The 22,159-nt window shown below is 42.3% G+C and overlaps 1 protein-coding gene across 10 annotated transcripts in view; it reads left to right on the top strand.

Moving 5' to 3' along the window:
* The window catches only part of CALD1 (caldesmon 1), a 227,643-nt gene that overhangs the window by 190,326 nt on the left and 15,158 nt on the right, over window positions 1–22,159 (top strand). For 7 of the 10 annotated variants that reach the window (XM_043872933.1, XM_043872935.1, XM_043872934.1 and 4 more), the window contains 5 exons: window positions 1,156–2,242; window positions 3,468–3,545; window positions 9,570–9,712; window positions 14,117–14,375; window positions 17,322–17,462. In XM_043872933.1, the coding sequence (XP_043728868.1) occupies window positions 1,156–2,242; window positions 3,468–3,545; window positions 9,570–9,712; window positions 14,117–14,375; window positions 17,322–17,462 (1,708 nt within the window). The remainder of the gene's footprint in view (window positions 1–1,155; window positions 2,243–3,467; window positions 3,546–9,569; window positions 9,713–14,116; window positions 14,376–17,321; window positions 17,463–22,159) is intronic. The other 3 variants (XM_043872940.1, XM_043872941.1, XM_043872939.1) reach the window with 2 other exon arrangements.

A 22,159-nucleotide genomic window follows, 5' to 3' on the forward strand; every position in this document is an offset into this window, starting at 1 on the left:
CTTTTACTGATGGAAATCTTGACAAAGAATGGAGATGATATATTATATATATATATATATATATATATATATATATTAGTTAGGGCAACATCAGCTGCTTTAACAATGAGTTCCCAAATTGGGTATTTCTGATTGGTAGAACTGGTCCCCTATCTTCTTTCCACTTGTGAGTCTATCAACCTCAGTCCTCTGATCTAGCCAGCAGACAGAGGTTGAAAAGGAAGACTATGTACCTCTGCTTCTTATTTGTCGTGGCCTGGACATCACACTTCTGCTCATACTTCATTGGAATTATTGGTCCTGTGGCCCCACCCAGGTGTAAGGAAGAAAGGAGGGCTAGGCAATGACTTGACGGGCAATGACTTCCGTGTGACTAAGGCAGGAGGACCATGAATTGTGGTGGACAGTTGGCTGTCCCCACCGTGGGGGTTATTAGCCTGAGTATAGTATAGCATCTGTGCACTATTATTAATACATACACTCCCTTCCTCTCAAAGTACTTTGTGTTCCAGAAATCCAGATCAGGAATTCCAGATGACTTGGCAACATGTGGGAACACTATATGATATGAGAGGAATTTGTTTCTTCAGTTTGGTCCTTGTCTTAATTTGGGTTCTCCAAGAATCAGATTCTGAAACAAAGATTTGAGCACAGTTTATTTGTAAAGTGATCCTAGGAAAAGCCAGTAGCAGTGTGGAAAAGTGAGGCAGAGAAGGCAACACAACCAAATAGAGGTTTTCTTTCTGAGAAAATTACCACTGTGAGTATCTGGAGCTTAACTCCACTGGGAGCTCTAAGATCCAGTGCACTGCAGGTACCTCGGAGCTATCTGATTCCAAAGGTGAGGGGAGCTGAGGTGTTTATTCACTAATGCTCATCAATTTTTGCTAGAGGCACAGTGCCCAGGGGGCATTAATACTCAGCTCTTCTGTTTACAGAATAGACTCACCATGGCCAGAGAAAGACCATGGGCAAAGGTTTGCATATGCTGTCATTGAAAGCCAGGCAGGAATGTACTAACATGGGGCTATATATGGGGAGTGTGTGTATATATATTTCTCTATGTATCTGCTATAGTTCCCATGTGGCATAGTACATGAATCCAGCTGACCGATTAATCAGCAAGCTGTCCTTGGTGTTGTTTCTGTTGTCCAGTGTGCCTGACGAGGAGATCAAGACATCCACCACCAACACTCAGGTGGAGGGCGATGATGAGGCTGCTCTCCTGGAGCGACTGGCTCGGCGGGAGGAAAGACGCCAAAAGCGCCTCCAGGAAGCCCTGGAACGGCAGAAGGAGTTTGACCCAACAATAACAGATGCAAGTTTGTCGCTCTCCAGCAGAAGAATGCAAAACAACGCAACAGACAATGAAACGGCGGAGAAGGAAGGAAAAAGTGAAAGTCGCCAGGAAAGACAGGAGCTGGAGGAAACAGAAATAGTCACCAAGTCCCACCAGAAGAATGATTGGATGGAAGCAGAAGAGAAAAAGAAAGAAGAGAAAGAAAAGGAGGAAGAGGAAGAAGAGAAGCCAAAGCCAGGGAGCATTGAAGAAAATCAGGTAGAGGTGGTGGTAGAAGAGAAAACAGCAGACACCCAGCAGGAAACAGTAATGCCCCTGAAAAATGGGCAGATCAGTGCAGATGAGCCTAAGGCCGAGGAGGAGGGGGAAAGGGGCTCAGATGAGATTCTCCACAATGAAAAGCTGGAAGAGGAAGCCAGGGAAAGAGCTGAGGCAGAAAGGGCCAGGTTGGAAGCAGAAGAAAGAGAAAGAATTAAAGCTGAGCAAGACCGAAAAATAGCAGAGGAGAAAGCAAAAAAGGAAGCAGAAGAACAAGCAGCTGCCCAAGAGAGAGAAAGACGGGAGGCAGAGGAGAGGGATAGGATTAAGGAGGAGGAGAGGAAGGCAGAAGAGGAAAGGAACAGGATCAAGGAGCAGGAGAGAAAGGCAGAAGAGGAGAGGAACAGGATCAAAGAGCAGGAGAGGAAGGCAGAAGAGGAGAGGAACAGGATCAAGGAGCAGGAGAGGAAGGCAGAAGAGGAGAGGCAGAGGGCAAAGGCAGCGGAAGAGGAGAGAGCTAAGATAGAAGAGCAAAAACGTAAGAAGCAACTAGAAGAGAAAAAGGGGCAAATGCAAGAGAAAAAGATTAAAGGGGAAAAAGTAGAGGAGAAAACAGCAGGGAAGGGGGTCAATGAAAAGAAAGCACAAGAAGATAAACCTCATACAGCTGTCCCAAAGAAACAGGTACCGTAAACCTTTTGCACCAAGTGTGTGATGCCTGCAACTTGCGAGAAATGTAATGCACATCAAATTTGGGACTGAGGCCACATTCCTAAGGCCCCACATGCTTAATCGTTTGGCAAGCTGTTCATTTTTTTAGGTCATAGCAATACGCAAGCATAGAGCAATCGACTGAGAGCTAAATATTCCACCAACCAAATTTACTGGTACAACCAGAGAGAAGTGAGTTGCTCTGTGCTTGATTGCTATGAATACCAGAAAAAATGAATTAACCCAAAGATGACAAGTGTGGTGGTGCTGCACTGACATGATTCTGCACCTGCATCTAAACTCCTTCCTTCTAACAACTTACCTCTCTCCACAGGTCTACATGAGGCAGGAGGACCATAACTCCTCACCTCATCTATGTGTTTGGCATCTAATAAAAGATGCTAAAAGTTGGGGCGGGAAACTGATATGATGAGTCATGGTCAGAAATATCTTAAGAAGCCAAAAATAACCCCCTTGAAATTAACTGGTAATAAAGGAGGGAAAGGAGCCATTTTGGACCTTTTATAAAAAAACGTCAAAACCCTGACTTGCCGTCATGTAGACCTGAGCCTAATGTAGACTTGCAGAAAGCCATTCATCTGGGGCAGCATCAACTTAAAACTGGTTGGCGATTACGAGCACACATTTTGCTTCTTTTACCATCTGGGTGATATAGATTTATGTAGCAGAAGGAAGAGTGGAATGGGGCTGGGGGATGTCTGTAATCTAAGAAACATTTTTTTTTTTCCCTCTGTCTGCAAGGCTACATTAAAAGCACTATACCTAACCAGAAAAGAAAAGAGATGCTTGTGTATTGAGCTTTCCAGAGAGAATGCTCTATCGCTAAGTCTACATTGCACTCAAGTCATCCTTCACTTCTGCTTCTTACAAGGGGCTCATAAACACAGCTATCCTAAGAGATGATCAGGAGCAAGATGCACCAAACACATGAGGTTTTCAACACTCACTAGAAGCACCACGTCACGCTGGACTTCAGCGGGCACGATGGCAGGCACATGAGGAAAGATTTGGTGGGAGGAAACGATCCCACGTGGCTGTTTAGAACCACTGACACTGGGGAAATGTGAGCATTGGGACAGCCACAGAGAAGTCACTTCACGCCACATGCAGAGTGACCTGAGCACCCTCTCACTCTTGCTTTTAAATAAGTGACCTTACCATTCTTGAAAATAAAAAGGAAGAAGAAAGGGGGGCTAAAGTGCCTGCTAAAAGAGAAAAGTCCCAAGAAGACAAGGCTGCCTTCAAAAAAGAAGAGGTAAATATCATTGAGAAGGAACCTAGTCATAAAGCACAGAGAGCAGTGTTCCATGACGTTTCAGGTCAGATGATCTCAAAATTGTAACCTCTAACCCAGTATTTTTCAAGCCATGGCTCATGATCCATTGAATGGTGAAATCAATTTGAAGCAAAACTAGTTAAAAATGTCAATCTGCATTTTTTTAAATGAAGTAGAATAGAAAATATCAGAGGGCATCGTGGCCACTGAGTATTGCATTGTGATATAAATTGTCTTTTCTACTATGGGTCACAGTCAGAAAGCTTGAAAAACACTTCTCTGATCAACCTTGCCTGCTTTCTATTCTCCTCCAAAAAAGCTATTTTTTTTTCCTTTGGGCCATCCTACTTTCATTTCAATCAGGAAATATTTCCAACTGGCTTTGATTAATGATTTAACTTTTCAATGAGAAAACACTCCCACACCTCTCAGTAGAAAATCTGATGAACTGAAGATGATATTTGGTTTTCAAAAAAAAGTTTGGCACAATGTTCTGCATTGCATTTCTGAGGCACACACGGGAGCTGGTGCCAGGGTGTTTGACTGTAGGTAAGTAGTAAACAAGTCAGTGGACCAGAGGCTGCTGCAGAGAGCATGTCATTATGTCCCGGCATAATCAAAATGCCACATCAGAAAGCCTGACCTCAGGACTTCCGTGGCCATCCAGTGGTTAAGACTCTTTGCTCCCAATGCAGGGGGCACAAGTTTGATCCCTGGTTGGGAAACTAAGATCCCGCACACACCACATAGCACAGCTTAAAAAAAAAAAAAAAGGAAAAAGAAAGAAAGTCTGATCTTGTTTTAACCATCATGCTTCTGTTAGCTCCAAGCAATCCTAAAAATGATGATAGTATTTAATAAGCTCAAAGTACTTGATCATGGTAAAACTAAATTATCAAACATAAGATTTGAATTACTCTGCCTGTAGGACTGAATTGTAGTTATTAAGCTCCAACTCAGATGGACTTTTGCTACATTTCTCTGCCCATTATAGCACAGAATAAGACACAGACAAATCTATATTTAGCAAATAGATGAGATTTAATAGGAGAATGATTTTTTCTTAAACCTTTTTTTCCTAAGATTCATGTAAAAAGAACGCTAGTTCATGTGATATTTATTTTGTTTTTGGTATGTGTTCCTCCCATTTTCTAGTAGAACTTGTGGTGGCTTGGGAGTAAAAACCGAATGTGAACACTGCCCAGTTAAAAGCAGGAGAAAGCATGAATGCTAAAAACTAGAAAACTAAATTTGGCTCTAATGAGGCTGCTGAGAAATTTGTTGAACATGTTGGGAAACAACTGTTCCCATTCTGTAACAGAAAAACAACTACAAATTCATTTCCAAAAAATGAACATTACTTTGGGACTAAACTCAAGAAATATCCCACATATATTATTTATTTCGCTTCCCACATATATATTTATATATCCCACATATATTATTATTTAGCTTCATCTCTGAAGCTAGCATTTTGTGAGGGAATATCTTTAACTTATTTTTTAATTGGAGTATAATTGCTTTACAGAACTGTATTGCTTTCTTCTGTGCAACAGCATGAAATCAGCTGTGTATATACATATATCCCCTCCCTCTCAAGTCTCCCTCCCACCACCCACCCCACCCATCTAGGTCATCAGAGAGTGCAGAGCTGAGCTCCCCCTGCTATACAGAAACTTCTTGGGGGGGAATATCTTTAAGTACAGGAGGAAGAGGGCATGAAATCATAACTCAGTAATTACGTTTCTGTGGAGCAGGAGAGGCGGGAATGACTGTATGAATTCTCCATTTCATTCAGTTCAGTAAGATGTGGATTGTTTTTAATGACCAAGGCATTCTGTGTCCACATTTTGTGTCTGTGAACTAGAAGGAGCTCACCAGCAGTCATCCCATCATCCTTTAGCCTCTTTTCAGATAAGGCCCCCAGTTCAACAATGGCCGTGTGGTCGATGATTTCAGTCCTGCCCCTTTTTCAGTCTGCCCTCCAGCACATTCCAGTGTCCCAAAACCTGGCCTCTTTTTGACACAAGAACAGATTAGCTCCTTAACCCAAGCTTTGAAAAAAAAAAAAAAACAACTGCCATTCCTGTTTTAACATTGCATACATAAATTACTAGTTGAGTAACTAGGTTTTCCCCCTCTCCACCTGTTTGTGTAGCTGCTCCACTTAGATAACTTTCAATCATAGTTTACGTGATGTGGCCATTTTAAACGGCCTCCTTCTACCCCCCCAACCCCCTTTTTGTTCTCTACTCTCAACAAAAGTCTTTCTTTTCATGGAGTTTGCAAGGAAAGGAAACACAAACATCAGGTGAGCTACATTTCCAGAAGTCACTCCAGTCCCTTACACAAAACCTTCTTTCTCCCACTGCAGTTTAACTGTTTGTGGCAGTGAATCACAGATGACCAGTCACCCTGAAACTTAACTTTTTATCTTCCCCAGCTATAAAATGCCTTCTTTTAATTTTTTATTTTTTACTGAAGCATAGTTGAGGTACAGTGTTGTGTTTATGCTGCTCAGCAAGTGATTCAGTTATACATGTATTACTTGTGTGTGTGAGTTCTTGCTCAGTTGTGTCTGACTCTCTGCGACCCCATGGACTGTAGCCCACTGTGCTCCTCTGCCCATGTGATTTGCCAGGCAAGAATACTGGAGTGGGTTGCCATTTCCTACTCCAGGGTAATCTTCCCAACCCAGGAATCGAACCCACGTCTCTTGTGTCTCATGTATTGGCAGGCAGATTCTTTACCCACTAAGTCACCTGGGAAGCCCTTTATACATATACATATATTCTTTTTTTAATATACATTCTTTTCCATTATGGTTTATCCTAGGATATTGAATATAAAATGCCTCCCTTTAGTTCTTCACCCCAGAGCTCGTTTTTTGTCCTGGCCTCTAATAGGAAAACAATTTCCAGCAGAGCTGTTCATATAATGATGAAACTAATATTCATATCATGTAGGCCAGAGCCTCTCACTAAACATCAGGGTGCATGCTGGTCACCTGGGATCTTACGAAACACAGACTCTGACTCTGTGGGTCTGAGTAGAGCCTTAGCTCCCCAGGGAAGTCCATGTTGTCCATGGACAGGGCCATTCATGTGATAGACATTGGGCCTGGAAAAGGAATTGAGGCTTCTGAATCTAACAAAAGTATGTTCTACTTAGTCTGAAAAAGTGTAACTTGCACCAGTTCTTATCATTCTTCTGGAATCAAATGATAGAAAGCAGTACAACAGAGAAACTGGTGCCTCAGTCCTTTTAGACTTGTTCACAACTTTTTGAGCATCTCTCTGGCACAAGAGTATGTCACTGGAATTCCTACCCCTACACACATAACACCCATGTGTTACCCCACTGATCACTTTTTTTTTTTTTTTTTGCTGTGCTGTTCCCAGCTGTGTCTGACTCTTTGCGACCCCATGGATTGTAGCCCAGGCTTCCCAGGTGGCACTAGTGATAAACAACCTGCCTGTTGATGCAGGAGATGCAAGAGACGTGGGTTCAATCCCTGGGTTGGGAAGATCCCCTGGAGTAGGGCATGGCAATCCACTCCAGTATTCTTGCCAGGGATAATCCCATGGACAGAGGAGCTTGGTGGGCTACTGCAACAGGGTCAGACATGACTGAAGCAACTTAGCAGGCACGGACTAGCCCACCAGGGTCCTCTCTCCATGGGATTTCCCAGGTGAGAATGCTGGAGCAGATTGCCATTTCCTACTCAGGATACATGGCCCTGTATTAATCCATCAGCACAGATTGTCTTCTTGGTAACATTTTGATCTGGAGGCTCTAATGCTTTTCCCAGTGGGCTCAGAATATCCCATTAGCTTAGGTTGAATCTGCTATAGAAGCCAACCCACTGTGCTCCTTAAAGTGTTACGGAATTTATTTATTCATTTCCCAGAAAGAAAAAATAATTTGCAGTCAGCATTAAATTATCTTTATTTCTTTGGGAATTTTTTTTTAAGTCTTCCAAAGAGAATATAAGCATACCATCTACCACAACTTTGCCAATACAGGCAGAACTTGGAAAAAAGGGATGTTTCTTCTGTTAGACACGTATTGTTTTACAAATCTATTTTACACACATTTTTGGTCAATAAATTAGATAATGCATTTTGGGAGACTGGAAATATCTGACTCCAAAATAGGAGAAATGAGCTTCTCTTTGTATAGTGCTCCACAAACTGTGAGGTGTGACTCACACTTTCTTTCATGGGTTCACTGCAAGGGGACCACCTCACCCTTAAATGTGTATCCCCAGATACCGCTTAACCAGGATATAAACTCCCATCCATAGTTTCTGGGGCTATTCCCAACAATGGTAGGTCAGAATGAAAAGAGACCTTGCTTGCTCCTGCCTTCCCAATAAATACTGATTTACCACCAGGCAAGGACCGTCGAATTAAAGCTGCGGGACAGACCAGGAGCTTCCTTCTCTTCTCTGACCCTCTCAGCACAAATCTGGAGCCAAGAGGGAAGGCACAGGCTGAAGGATTAGGAAGGGATCATCTAGCCCAACCCTTTCTTTTCATGCACACGGAGCCAGCATTCCAGAGATGTTAGGTGACTTAAAGTCACAGTTAGATTGTTGACAACACTAAGACTAAAACTCAGATTTCCTGACTTTCAGACAAAGCTCTCAGAAAGAATAGCAAAATAACAGCCTCCCTCTTCAGCAAGTCCAAGGGATGTCCTAGATATATGCCACTTGGAAAAAGATGAAAAGTCTTAACTAGATAGGGCACCGTCGTAGTAAATAGTCCATGGATAGTAATTTAATCAAATAATACTCGGCAAAAGGAATCAGGCAAAGGACTACTGAAGACTCATTAGTAAAGAGCAAAAAAAAAACACCTTTTCTTAGTAAAACATGCACTTTGGTGGGAGTTAGGTATCGGAAGCATAACAACTGCAAAGAGGTGAGTGATGAGGTAAGGGGAGGGACCATTCTTGGCAGCCGCTGGAGCTCCGAGTTCTTACACCCAAACCCTCCTCCTTTGGTCTCTTTAGAATGTTAGTGCTTTCTCACTGTTTGTCTTCAAATGAGCAGTAATGAACCTCACCTGTGCTCACACTCATTTTTTAAGAATGGGTGAGATGATAAAGGTAATTTGAATTCTTTTACTCCCCCCCCCAAAAAAGCTATGCAAATTCAGTATACTTTGAAATAATCTGTCTCACTGTGAGGAACTTGTAACACAAAGCCTACCCATGCACACAAAAATTAGAGCTAATACCTACCACCTTCCTCTGTCTCCCACAACAATCGCAAAGCCACTTTCAGAGACTAAATTATCACCTTCAATGGAAGTCAAGGTCAGCCCTGGAATTTTTCCTTTGCATTCTATCTTTAATGCTTTAGATGACTACAAACATGGCCCTGCAGGTCTCTGCGTCATCCCTCTAAAGGTAGGGTTATTATGTCTTCTATCCTGAAGACCCTAGTTATTCATTTGATTAAAATACTAGGGTGGTCTTCCTCTGAAATCCGCCAAGACTGACTTGACAGATCTGGCTAACTCAGTAGGTTTCTTATTTCCTCCTCATCACATTCAAGTCCTTCTCAAAGAAGCACCCTTCATCCAAGAAGAAATCTGTCCAAGCAACTTGGCCATTCTCCCATCAAGGCCACACTAATAATTGCTCTTCCCAGTGGGAACTGAAAACAACCCCTCTCATGTGGAGTTTCCAGAACATAATGGTTTCCAAATGGTAACACCTCTGTCACTTTTGAAAATAAAACCTCAGTGAAATAAGGGATGATCCTGACCTCCTAAAATTGTGGTCAGGGTCTTTGCTCAGAAGCTGGAGGACCATAGCTCATGCTCCAAGAATTTCCTCTGATTCCAGGTCTACCACATCATTCTCCAGTGGTTTGTTTTACTTCTCAGTTTTCTGGCTTCCTAACAATGTTGGGTTTTATTTGGTGATACCAACCGAAACCTAATAAGATTTTTATCGTTATGTTTCTTCCTGATATGTACCATTGGTTAGCTCAAAGATGAGAAGACTAAAAAGGACAAAGAAAGCAAAGACGTTAAGAGCTTCTTGGATGCAAAGAAGGGGTTTACAGAAGTGAAGTCTCAGAATGGAGAATTCATGACCCACAAACTTAAACACACCGAGAATACTTTCAGGTAAGACATAGTGGCTAGTTAACAGTGACTGTGCTCATGTGTTGGGGGGGGTGGGGGGGGAGTCAGTCTCCCTACCCTGTGACTCCAGACAGAAACGTGCTAACAGGCAACATACTTGTGTTGTGAGGTCACTGGCCATTGTCTTAGAGATACTCCGTCAGCAGATCAGGCTATCAGTCACTAACAGGAGGACAGCAGGCCCTGCTCAGACAAGGTTTGATCTGCTTTTCCCATTATTTGACAAGGCAGATCAATCCTGCTTGGTATCCATGTTTTTGTTCACTGCCCTAATACGTTCACATAAGATCAGCTTATTAGAAAACATTTTCACCGGAGTTCATCTCATTGATTCATTATCTGTAAGGTCCAGCAGACTTCATAAAAGAAACTTCTCAATACCATTTTTCAGAATGTATTTTCTAAACATTGTAAATAAATTGTTGCAGAAAAGGAAGATTGCCAGGAGGCCAGATACTTTGCAAACATTAGGTTAAACTAAATAAGTTACCTCTCTTTACCCAGGACTTGGAGAACCTTTGATGTTATTTTGCCTTGGGGAATCTCTAAGAGGGAGGAAGAGGGCATGCAACTAATGCTCCAGTTTGGAAAATCCTCTTGCAGAGCTTCAGATTCCCCTTTTTCATCCCCTCTCCCGTCACACTGAATAGATCTGGGCGATTAAGTTCAGGCCAGATAGACAAGTGTGTGCATGCTAAGTCGCTTCAGTCCTGTCTGATTCTTTGCAACCCCAATGGACTATAGCCCACCAGGCTCCCCTGTTCATGGAATTCTCCAGGCAAGAATACCGGAGTGGGTTGCCATGCCCTCCTCCAGGGGATCTTCCTGACCCAGGGATCAAGTATATGCAGGCAAATCCTCACTTCTAGGTTGAATGTGGAGATTCCCCCCACCCCCACCAGCTTTGTAGAAGCCTGCCATGGATGCCTGGCTACCTGACTCTCCGTGCCCCATTCCTGCACACACTCGCTCCAACTGCTGGTGCCAAATTGCAGTCTCTGTTATGTCACTGGCTGCCGTGCCAAACATTCTGGAAAAGAGTCTGGGGTCCCAGTAATGTGGATTCCCAGGGGGTTGTTCTTTGGTGGCCACCCTGCCTGTAGACCCTGTTTTTTGGAATACTTCAAATAAGAAAGTTCCAAGCAGGTATTGTATAGAAGTCAGACGACTCCTTACACCAAAGCATGGGTAACACTCAGGAGCAAGCAGAACTATGAGGGATGGACATTTCTAGCCGCTTTAAGATGCTAAAGTTTTAGGTAAATATAGTTGTTATGCACACAATTTTTCTACACAAAAATTTGAGAAGAAATCTAGCCACGGTTTTACAAAAGAGAGCTGAAAGCACATGGAAGAAAAGATGTGTATTCAAAGCCTAAATAAAGTGTGAAGGAGTGAGAAGGGTAGAACCTATCGATGTTACTTGGGATTGGCAAGAAAGTAGATGTAAAAATTAAGTTTATTAGGAATTCATAGAAAATCTAGAAATCAAGCTGATTCAGGCTGGTAAGCTGAGTGCAGAGCTTGCTGAAGTGCCAGTCCTTTAATGCGTTAGAGCCCTAGAACAGTGTCAAGTTCATGAAAAGTGTTCAAAGAATATTACCTAAAAATATTATTGTTTAATTACTTAGATAAGACCCTGATCCTGAGAAAGATTAAGGGCAAGAGAGGAAGGGGGTGACAGAGGATGAGACAGTTGGATGGCATCATCAATTCAATGGACTTGTGTCTGAACAAACTCCCAGAGATGGTGAAGGATGGGGAGCCTGGCGTGCTGCAGTCCATGGGGTTACAATTGTCAGACACACCTTAGCAACTGAACAGCAATAACAGTTACTTGATGGTTTAAAATATGTGCTGTAGGCACAAGTACAATTTTATTAAGAGAAATAACTTTAAAAATCTGTCAGTAGAAAGAAGTTTGGTTAACAATTAGCAAGCTTGTCAACCAGTTTCAGTCAAAACTCAAATTGACAATTACCATGCCCATTGTTTGGGAATCCAGAAAACTGGGTAACTCGAAAAGATAAGTCACAAGGGATGGCAACAGACTAAGAATTGAGAACCCATAATTGGGACTCTTGCTTTAATTTTGCTATGTTTTGACAGGAGAAAATGAAACAAACTGCTACCATGTTATTAGTTTTTAATTTAGCTGCCTACATACATTAGTTGTAGTTTCAATTAGAAATCGATGCCTATAGAAGCAGAGACACCTCACTTTGCTCCATATAGTTATAGAGTGAGGAGCTGGGGAGGAGTGAGAGCCTCTATTTAGATTAGCTTAGTACCTACTAGTCTAATTGAAAACTAACTGTGTTCATAGTGAAAGGTCTATATTCATCTTGACTTTCACCTAACGAAGCCACAGAAAGAGGAAAGAACCTTCTGGAAGAAATTTCCATATTAGTGGTACCCTAACGCTCAGGCCGTTGCCTGGAAAATCCCATGGACGGAGGAGCCTGGTAGGCTGCAGTCCATGGGGTCGCTAAGAGTCAGACACGACTGAGCGACTTCACTTGCATGCATTGGAGAAGGAAATGTCAACTCACTCCAGTGTTCTTGCCTGGAGAATCCCAGGGACGGGGGAGCCTGGTGGGCTGCCGTCTATGGGGTCGCACTGAGTCGGACATGACTGAAGTGACTTAGCAGCAACGCTCAGGCCATCCAACACATCTGAGCAGGTGTGATGCGGCCAAAATTCTTGTTCTTGTTTTGAGCATAGCTCCTTTTGTTGATTTAATTACTTTTCCCTTTGATAGACCCATTTTCTTATAGCTAGATGTTTTCTCTAAAATATGACATGAAAATCTCAATTCAGGAGCAAGTTAAGCACCCATCACCCAAGGAAACCACCAGTAACATTTTCCCCAGATACTCTTTATGTGTATACATTAAAAAACAGACATAGATGTATATATGTGTATAATTAATCTCTGTTTTAAAGTGATTCTTTCACTGAGCATAACAGTGTATCTTTTTGCTAGCTTTCTACACCAGTGAGTATAAGCCTACAGTTAATGTTAGAGTGTTCTACTGGCTGGATGGGTCATGACTGATTTAACCAGTCCCTAATGATGGGCATCTGAATGTCCAAAATTAAGATTGAGCGACACCTAGTGGAGTCCAGAAAAGTTTCTATAGGCACGTGTTAGCAGTCCTACCAAACACTGACACCAACTCTCAGGAAGAACCAACTGTCTGAAGATGGAGAGACTTTATCTGAAAGGAGAGGGTTCCTCTCTGGAGTCACAGGCCTATGGACATTTAAGACTTTGAAAGAGCAATATCAAGTCTTAAGGGGTCCCCTAACCTTGACTGAGTTAAAAATAAGAGTTGATCTTTAGCTATCAAGAACCTAGAATGATATTTTTTAACTTTTTAACCTCAACTCCTAGTAAAATATAAATTTTACATCATATCGCGGTACACGTCTACATATGTACTTATAACTGAAACAAGAATGTCAAGAAAAGGTCATTTCCCTTGTTCCATGCAATACCCTCTGATGTTTTCTCGTTGGTTCTTTTAAATGTTAATTACAGTCCACTAAATAGATTTTACAAAATGCAGCTTGAAAAGCATAGTACTAAAGGACATAGTTTATTCAGAACTATCTCACTATCTTAAAAGCATGAGATGCATGCAAAAAAATCAGTATGGGTAACTATGTAATCCTGAACTCCTTTTCTGTTCCTCCTCTTGCTTCATAGCTAGAAACACCAGTGCTATTCTCTGCATGGAATAAATGATACTAGACCATGGTAATTATCTGTTACAAAAGTGTCAGAAATGGGCCACCTATGTTCAGATATAGTTAAGAATGCCCTCACTACCTGTTAATGAATATTTATATAAGATTTCTTCCATTTCTGTGGCTCAGCAATATTCCATTGTACGTACTTTTACATTTTTGTAATACGTTCATCCATTAATGGGCACTTAGGCTGTTTCCATATCTTGGCTATTGTAAATGATGCTGCATGACCATGGGTGTTACATGTATCTTTTTGAGTTCGTGTTTTCATTTTCTTTGGATAAATACCCAGAAGTGGAATTTCTGCCTCATATGGCAGTTCTGCTTTTAATTTTTTGAGGTACCTGCATACTGTTTTCCCTAGTGGTTGTACCAATTTACAGCCCCACCAACAGTGCCTGTTTGCTCCCATTGTACAACCTAGGAAACCCAGGGTAAGTGGCAGGGAGGGGACTCGGATTCAGACCTGGGAATTCCAGATGGAACCCAACTTAGCCGTGAGGATCCGCTGTCCAGTGAGGGCAGTGGAGATTTCCGCGTGGGATGCAAGGCCTGCAGACCGACCTCCCCTGCTTCCAGGGGCGGTGAGGGTAGGCTGCAAGGCAGACGAGTGTCCCACTCCTTTGCAGCCGCGCTGGCGGGAGGGTCAGCGAGGCCAAGGAGGCTGAAGGCGCCTCCCAGGTGGAAGCCGGCAAGCGGCTGGAGGAGCTGCGCCGCCGCCGCGGGGAGACGGAGAGCGAGGAGTTCGAGAAGCTCAAGCAGAAGCAGCAGGAGGCGGCCTTGGAGCTGGAGGAGCTGAAGAAGAAGAGGGAGGAGCGAAGGAAAGTCCTGGAGGAGGAGGAGCAGAGGAAGAAGCAGGAGGAAGCAGAGCGAAAAGTGAGAGAGGAGGTAAGGCGGGGCGCAGCGCGGTGGTCTAGCGCCTTCACTTACCCAAGCCCACGAGAGGGTGTCTCCCCGTGAACATTCTGACCCTGGAAAATAGTTTCTTCCTTGGTGAACTGCTGCTGCCCTTTTGAATGTGAGTTCTTACAAATGCATGAATCTGAGCAAACTCAGGCAGATAGTGAAGGACTTGGAAGCCAGGTATGCTGCAGTCCTTAGGGTCACAAAGAGTTGGAGACGACTTAGCGGCTGAACGGCAGCTGCAGCTTGCTGTGTGCTAGGCATGGTTCTAAAACTTTTATACACATTAATTTATTCAGTTCTCCTAAGAGCTCTCTCATATAAGTAGCCTTCTCATCCCCGTTTTAGAGATCAGGAAACCAAGGCACTGAGAGGCTTTGTAATGTTCCCCAGGTCCCACTTGTCTTTGTCTTAACACGTGTCCCTGTAAATGTCTCTCAGTAAAGACCACGAGAGCAGAGAAGGATGAAAAAGTCTGCAGATCAGTTACAGGAACCAAGAGTCACATGGTGGTTGTTTTTTGATATTTGAAGAGGTTGTATAGAGAAGAGTTTCGCAAAAATCGTTTTGGGGGTGTTTTAAGTGGAAGAGTAAGTAACTAGATTTTCAAAGGGAGGGACAGTACCTGCTTTTTTCACTGTTGTACACCCAGGATCCAGCACAGTGCCAGGCATGTAGCGGGAGCACAGTGATTATGAGCAGATGAATTTGTTCCATCTTCTTAAGCAGAACTGAAAATGACAGATAAAGTTACAAGAAGACAAATTTTGAGAACTGAAAAAGTGCTTAACCAGTTACTGTAAGCATTGCAGTAGTTCACAAAGAGCCTTTTTTCCTTGTATCCTGAGGTACATTATTATCCTCATTTTATGGACAAAGAAATGGGAATCAAGTAGTTTGACCTGTGTGAAGTCACTTGACTAATAACTGATAGATTTGCTACTGGGACCCAGCTTCTCCAACTCCACGTAGAGCTTTCCACACAAGTCTCCAGAAATTGTGATCTCCCATCATTTAAAATATGCAAAAAGACTTTAGATGACTTTCTGACATGGATCCTATACAAACATTCCCCAAACTGTGTGGAAAGTTTGGATACATTACTCCAAGATCTCTTTCAGCTCCCAGCTCTTCTTGAGCCTATGACCTTTGGTTAGAAAGTAATTGGAATGATCGTTTTAGAATCAGACCCTCTGCCACTGGCAAGCTGGGACCTTGGGAGGGTCACTAGACCGTGAGACCTCTTTTCCTTATCTGTGAAATATCTACTTTCAGGATTGTGGTGGTGATTAAATCATGGCATTCAGGGTGCCTGGTACTTAATAGACACTCAGGAACTCATAGTTTTCAGTCCTGTTTTTATTGTTATTGCTGTTCTCTAGAGGAGCAAAGTATCAATGAAAGCAGAGGAGAAACATGTCCTCTGAGACCTGGACTGGACCTCAGAGATGATTTGGTCTAACCTCCTACCAAGCACCATGTCTTAGTGGCGGCCGCTATAACAAATTGCCATAGACTGGGTGGCTGGTGAGACATCCAGGAAATGTTTGTCTCACAGTTCTGAGGCTACGAAGTCCAAGATCGAAATGCCCGCAAACTCTGCGTCTGGTGTGACCTCAGTTCACAGATAGCAGTCTTCTTGCTGTGTCCTCACAGGACAGAGGGGGTGAGAGAGCTCCCTGGAGCCTCTTTTAGGTTCCATTCGCGTGGTCCCTAAATCCCCACCTCCTAATGCCATCACCCTGGGGGTTAGGATTTCAACACAGGGATTTGGTGAGGTGGTGGCGCGGGGAGGAGGGGTGGGGCACAAATATTCAGTCCACAATACACATGATCTTTCTGCAGCATCCTCTGATACATGAACATCCAGTTCCTGCTTGAGAACATCCAGTTTGAAAACTACAGAGACTACATAAATCTGTCAGAAAACTGTTCCTAGAGGATGTGCAGCCTGATGAGAAGACAGAGTGTTCTAGGCCAGGAATGAAGGCACCTGGGGCGGGTGGGAGGGGTTGATGAGAGGGATTGTAAACATCTGTGATTTCACCACTAGGGTGCAGTATCTACACCGCTTCAGATTTGTCAGACTATTTAGAAATAATCTACTCAGCTAAGGAGCTAAGGTAGGAACAACCATGAAACCATCTCTTGTACAATTTAGTAAATATAGTACTGTACATTTGTATACCTTAGCATATGAATCATCTCATTTGTCTTCACATCTCTCCTAGGAAGTAGAAGTGATAACTTCTTTTACATACACAAAATGGAAGGCCAGTGTTTGATGACTTGACAAGGTGATGATGACTATGATGATCATCCTGCTGAACATGAGTCTAAGCCTTCTACCTGAGCTTTCTCATTTCAGTTCAGTTCAGTTCAGTTGCTCAGTCGTGTCCGACTCTTTGCGACCCCATGAATCACAGCACGCCAGGCCTCCCTGTCCATCACCAACTCCCAGAGTTTACTCAAACTCATGTCCATCGAATCGGTGATGCCATCCAGCCATCTCATCCTCTGTCGTCCCCTTATCCTCCTGCCCCCAGTCCCTCCCAGGGTCCTTTCCAATGAGTCAGCTCTTCGCATCAGGTGGCCAAAGTATTGGAGCTTCAGCTTCTCATTTAGTCTGTGTTAAATCCCTAGTCAGTGGATACTATTATTATCCCATTTTAGAAATGAGGAAACTGAGGCATGGGGTAGATAAGTAACGTGGCCAAGGTCACACAGTTTAGACGGGGCCGTGCCAGAGTGCACGTCAGCAGCTGGACTCAAGTGCTCAGGCTTAACCTCTGATGCCACCCTTGAGGAAGGGATAGCATCTTTTCTAAAACCCGGCTCTTTTTCTTCTAGGACTATGACCATTCCCCTACAGCACTCTTTCCTTTTGGCCTGAAGCTGATATTAACGTCCTTGTTATTTGTTCTTTCTTAGGAAGAGAAGAGAAGGCTAAAGGAAGAGATTGAAAGGCGAAGGGCGGAAGCTGCTGAGAAACGCCAGAAGATGCCGGAAGATGGTTTATCAGAGGACAAGAAGCCCTTCAAATGCTTCACTCCTAAAGGTTCATCTCTCAAGGTATTTTTCCCCAGAAAACCTTCTTGTGTTTATTAAAATATGATAGAAACATGATTTCAGCCCCTGATTTAGTTATTGATTATTCAAAGTTTTTGTTCCATTAATCTTTTTGCTCCCTCTGTCAGCAATTTCATAGCTTTTTTTCATTTTCAAGATATAGATAGGAGAGAAATCAAGTGGAGTACTTTGTGTCTTTTGTTTATTAGATCTTTGATTAAAATGACCTATGGTGATTACCTCTGGATTTCATTGACCCACACTCTCAATGTGCCTTATTACTTTGAGCAATTAAAAGCAGAAACATTGAAACTTTATAAAATAGGCAAATATATTTTAAAGGTTGAAGCTGCTTTTTCATGCTAATTTCATTATTTTTCTTTGTCATTATTAAGAGCAGGACAGCTGGGGATGGTACAGGTCAAATTTCAAAGCCATTATCATCAAAGGAGATGAAATGTGACTCAGATAGGCTCCCTTGCCAGGATGAGTTTGGTCCGACTACTCCCTTCAGTGGGCATAGCTCCTAATAAAGGAAGACAGAGGTGCTGCTGAGAGAATGAGCAGGAAGGAGCTGAGTCAGGGAGATGATGGGATGGTTGAGAAGAAGGGACAAGAGCATAGACTCAAATATGTATTTTTGCTTATATAGTTAGCATGTTTTGAGTCCCTGGCACAATGAAGATATTCACTGATGTAGTGAGTGAGTGGTTATTGAATAAATACATGGATGAATGAATCTTTACAGATTGGAACTTTGAGCAGTTTTTATTTTCTGTCATCTTAGCTAGGTTACAAAGCCCTGACAACAGGTAAAGCCAGTATAGAATCATAGCCAGGCTGCAGCTGGATAATGTGTGTGTGTGTGTGTTTGTGTGTGTGTGTGTGTCTATCAGCGTGTGCACATTTTGATCAAAAGTCAGTTATTTACACTTACACTTATTACTTGTTTCACATGGAAAACAGTATGTTTTATTTCTAGATCATTTCCTTTAGTCTTTAGGATGATCTGGGTCCCAGTCTACCATGGTTCTGCTGCTGCTGCTAAGTCGCGTCAGTTGTATCTGACTCTGTGCGACCCCATAGACAGCAGCCCACCAGGCTCCGCCGTCCCTAGGATTCTCCAGGCAAGAACACTGGAATGGGGTGCCATTGCCTTCTCCATACCATGGTTCTAACCCCTCCCAAATAAAGTCCTTATACTTCAACCTCATCTCAAGGGCTGCTTCAGGGGGAATTGAAACTAAGCCACAAGGGAATTTTCTTATTTGATATTTATAACAAATCTAATATGTGCTATGAACTATGAAGGAGGGAAGCACAAAGCGAGGTCACTGTCCGTAGGGCACTCATATAGTTGACCGCCTCAGGAAAACTCAAGAATTACAAGGGTAACCAAGTGCAGACTACCAGCTCAGTGAGGTCTCTGGGTGAAGCAGAAGGAGGAGAGAGAGGCTGTGAGGAGTAAGTGAGCTTCATTTATGGATCTGAAATTTGAATTTCTTAAAGTCTTCCTATGTTACAAAATATTCTTTTGACTTTTTCCAAACCATTTAACAATGTAAAATGTTCTTAGTTTATGGGTGGGTGGAGAACATGGGCAAAACTCCATTTGCATCCCCCTGCTGAAGGAGAAAGAGCAGAAAGATGCAAACCCTGCTCACTTTAGACCATCTCTGCAAAGCCACTAGGTCCCCTTCTGACTGGGTCCTTTTGTTCCTGGCTCATCGATAATCAGAAAAAAAAAAGTGCCCTCTCTCTTTCAACTTTCCTTCAATTGCCACCTGAGCTGAGCTTTCCTTGAACTGTGTGGGAACATGAGAAAAGTTGTAGTTATCGAAACTTCTGATTTCTACTTTGTTTTTTAAAAGAAACGGCAACCCATCCTCTTTTTTCAAACATCTCTCTGCCAAGGTTCCCAACTTAGCTTCTCTAGTGTTTCCATCAACCAGACTCCAGAGTACCCACAAAGCCATTTATCTACTTATTCTGGTAGAGAAGGACAGGAAAGCCTGGCATGCTGCAGCTGCAAAGAGTCAGACACGACTGAGCAACTGAACATCAACATGCTAGTAGAGAGGCATGTGTGACCCATCAAAATTGATGTATAAAAAGGAAATTTTTAATTTCTGTGTAACAGAGATGTGCTTTCAAGAGTAGGCAGTCTAGTGTTTTTCTCCATAATATGTGCCTTGAAGAACTTGCTATGGCTCTTGTTTCATAACTTCATTTCATGTCCTACAATTGAAATTCCTGCAACTGTTGACACTCTTGGCCCTGCAGCTTTTATAAATGGTCACAAGCTAACATTGTCGAATGCCAGTGGAAGGAGAAACGTTTGATATTTGACCACAAGATATTATCCACTGGTGTATTTTGTTGATTTCTCATGGCTTTCGTTCCTCGTCTGAGAAGCTCAGAACCTGGTTTCTCATAGTTAAATTATGCTGGCAGTGAATGATCCTTCTTACATAAGGCACACAAAGAATAAGTAAATTAAATTTAGAATTTTGTTTTTATTATTATTATTTTCATATACTCGTGGTGGAGGAAGTGTGGAATTAAGGAGAGCACCAGTTTGCCGAAATGTGTGTGATTTTCCCGTTTTATTAGGACCACACTGCCACCTCTTGGTTTATAGAAGAACCAGTTTCTCTCTTTAAACTCCTTACACAGAATGAGTAATTAACAAATTTAGTAGAAATTGTTACATTACCCAGAGTCACTAAGTGCAGACATTTGCCAGCAAAAATACATCACTAAGTCCTGACAAAATGTGATGATGAAATCAAGCTGTATTGAATACTGTAGATACAAAAGGAGGCGTTAGAGTCAGAGCCGTAATGTGAATAAATGTGATGGCCAGTGTTAACAAGATGATCCCCAGGTCAGAACGATGCTACAGAGAACAGGCCTGCTGTCTCCCCTGTCCATCGTCCTTCCCCCACACTGAGCGGTTCGCCATTCTTCAGTCCCACTGCTCTGCTTGCTTCTTGGTTCCCCAAATCTTTGTATATGTGTCTGCTCTACTACAAATGTCCTCTCCCCTCCAACGCACACACTCCCCACCCTCACTTTCATGAACTCATTTATAAAGCTGTGTAAACTATAAACTATAAAGATCAGCTCAAATACCAGAACATCTGAAAAACTTTCTCCAACTCTCTGATTTTTTAATCTTTAATATGGTACCTACTGTTTAGTTTTTTAATAATTTTAAATTTTTTATTTTTATTGAAGTTGAAATTTATTGAAATTTTTATTTTTATTTTTATTGAAGTTGATTTGCAATGTTGTACCAGTCTCTTCTGTATAACAGAGTGACTCAGTTTTACACATATATACATTCTTTTTTAATATTCTTCTCCATTATGGTTTGTCCCAGGAGACTGGGTATAGTTCTCTGTGCTTTACAGTTTATCTACCACTGAATTTTAAAATTTTCATTTATGTGTTCTGCTAGTCTCCCCCACTGACTCCTTACAGAATTGGAGTCCTGTCTTACACATCATTGGTGTTTTATTTTATATAAAAGGTACTCATTTATAATTTATTGGTTTGTTGGTTGTTTGACAGACAGGTTGGCAGGGATAAAGGTTGGATGGATAGATGAGTGAATAATATTATAAGTGCCAGTACATTGTGTGGTTCTAATGTATTTTATCTCATTCAGAAAAAGTTTAGCTGGGAACTTTTCCTCCAGAAATGCACTTCTAAGTTCATGTTAAAAATCAGAAAAATAAGGGTTTGAGACCCTTTACACCTCATAAACTCAGGGATACCTATAGCACATTTTTGCATAAAGTTTTATTTTTAATGAGTTTGATTTTATCTTTGTAAGAAATCACTGGAAAGGATGAAGTGCCCTCACTAACATCTATAAAAGTATTGTTCAACTGATATTAGGAGTGAAGCATGTTTTCCAAAAAGCTTAAGGTTATTTATTAATAATCTCTGAGTCCTAGGCCAACAGTCTAGAAAAGCCACTGACATTTCGAAGATTGTAGGGGAAGGTCAACTGCTCCAGTATTCTTGTTGTTGTTCAGTGGATAAGTCATGTCCAATTCTTTGCGACCCCATGGGCTGCAGCACGCCAGGCTTCCCTGTCCTTTACTGTCTCCCGGAGTTTGCTCAAACTCATGTCCATTGAATCAGTGATACTATCCAACCATCACATCCTCTGTTGCCTCCTTCTCCTCCTGCCCTCAATCTTTCCCAGCATCAAGGTCTTTTCCAACGAGCAAGCTCTTTGCATCAAGTAGCCAAAGTATTGGAGCTTCAGCTTCAGCAATACTTCCAAAGAATATTCAGGGTTGATTTCCTTTAGGATTGAGTGGTTTGATCTCCTTGCTGTCCAAGGGACTCTCAAGAGTCTTCTCCAGCACCACAATTTGAAAGCATGAATTCTTTGGCACTCAGCTTTCTCTATTGTCCAAAGCTCACATCTCTACATAACTACTGGAAAAACCATAGCTTTGACTCTATGGACCTTTGTGAGCAAAGTGATGTCTCTGCATTTTAATACACTGTCTAGGTTTGTCATAGCTTTCCTTCCAAGGAGCAAGCGTCTTTTAATTTCAAGGCTGTAGTCAACATCTTAAGAGATTTTGGAGCCCAAGAAAATAAAATCTGTCATTGTTTCCACATTTTCCCCATCTATTTGCCGTGAAGTGATGGGACCAGATGCCACAATCTTAGTT

The sequence above is a fragment of the Cervus elaphus genome, chromosome 18 (assembly GCF_910594005.1).
Source record: "Cervus elaphus chromosome 18, mCerEla1.1, whole genome shotgun sequence".
Taxonomy (NCBI): domain Eukaryota; kingdom Metazoa; phylum Chordata; class Mammalia; order Artiodactyla; family Cervidae; genus Cervus; species Cervus elaphus.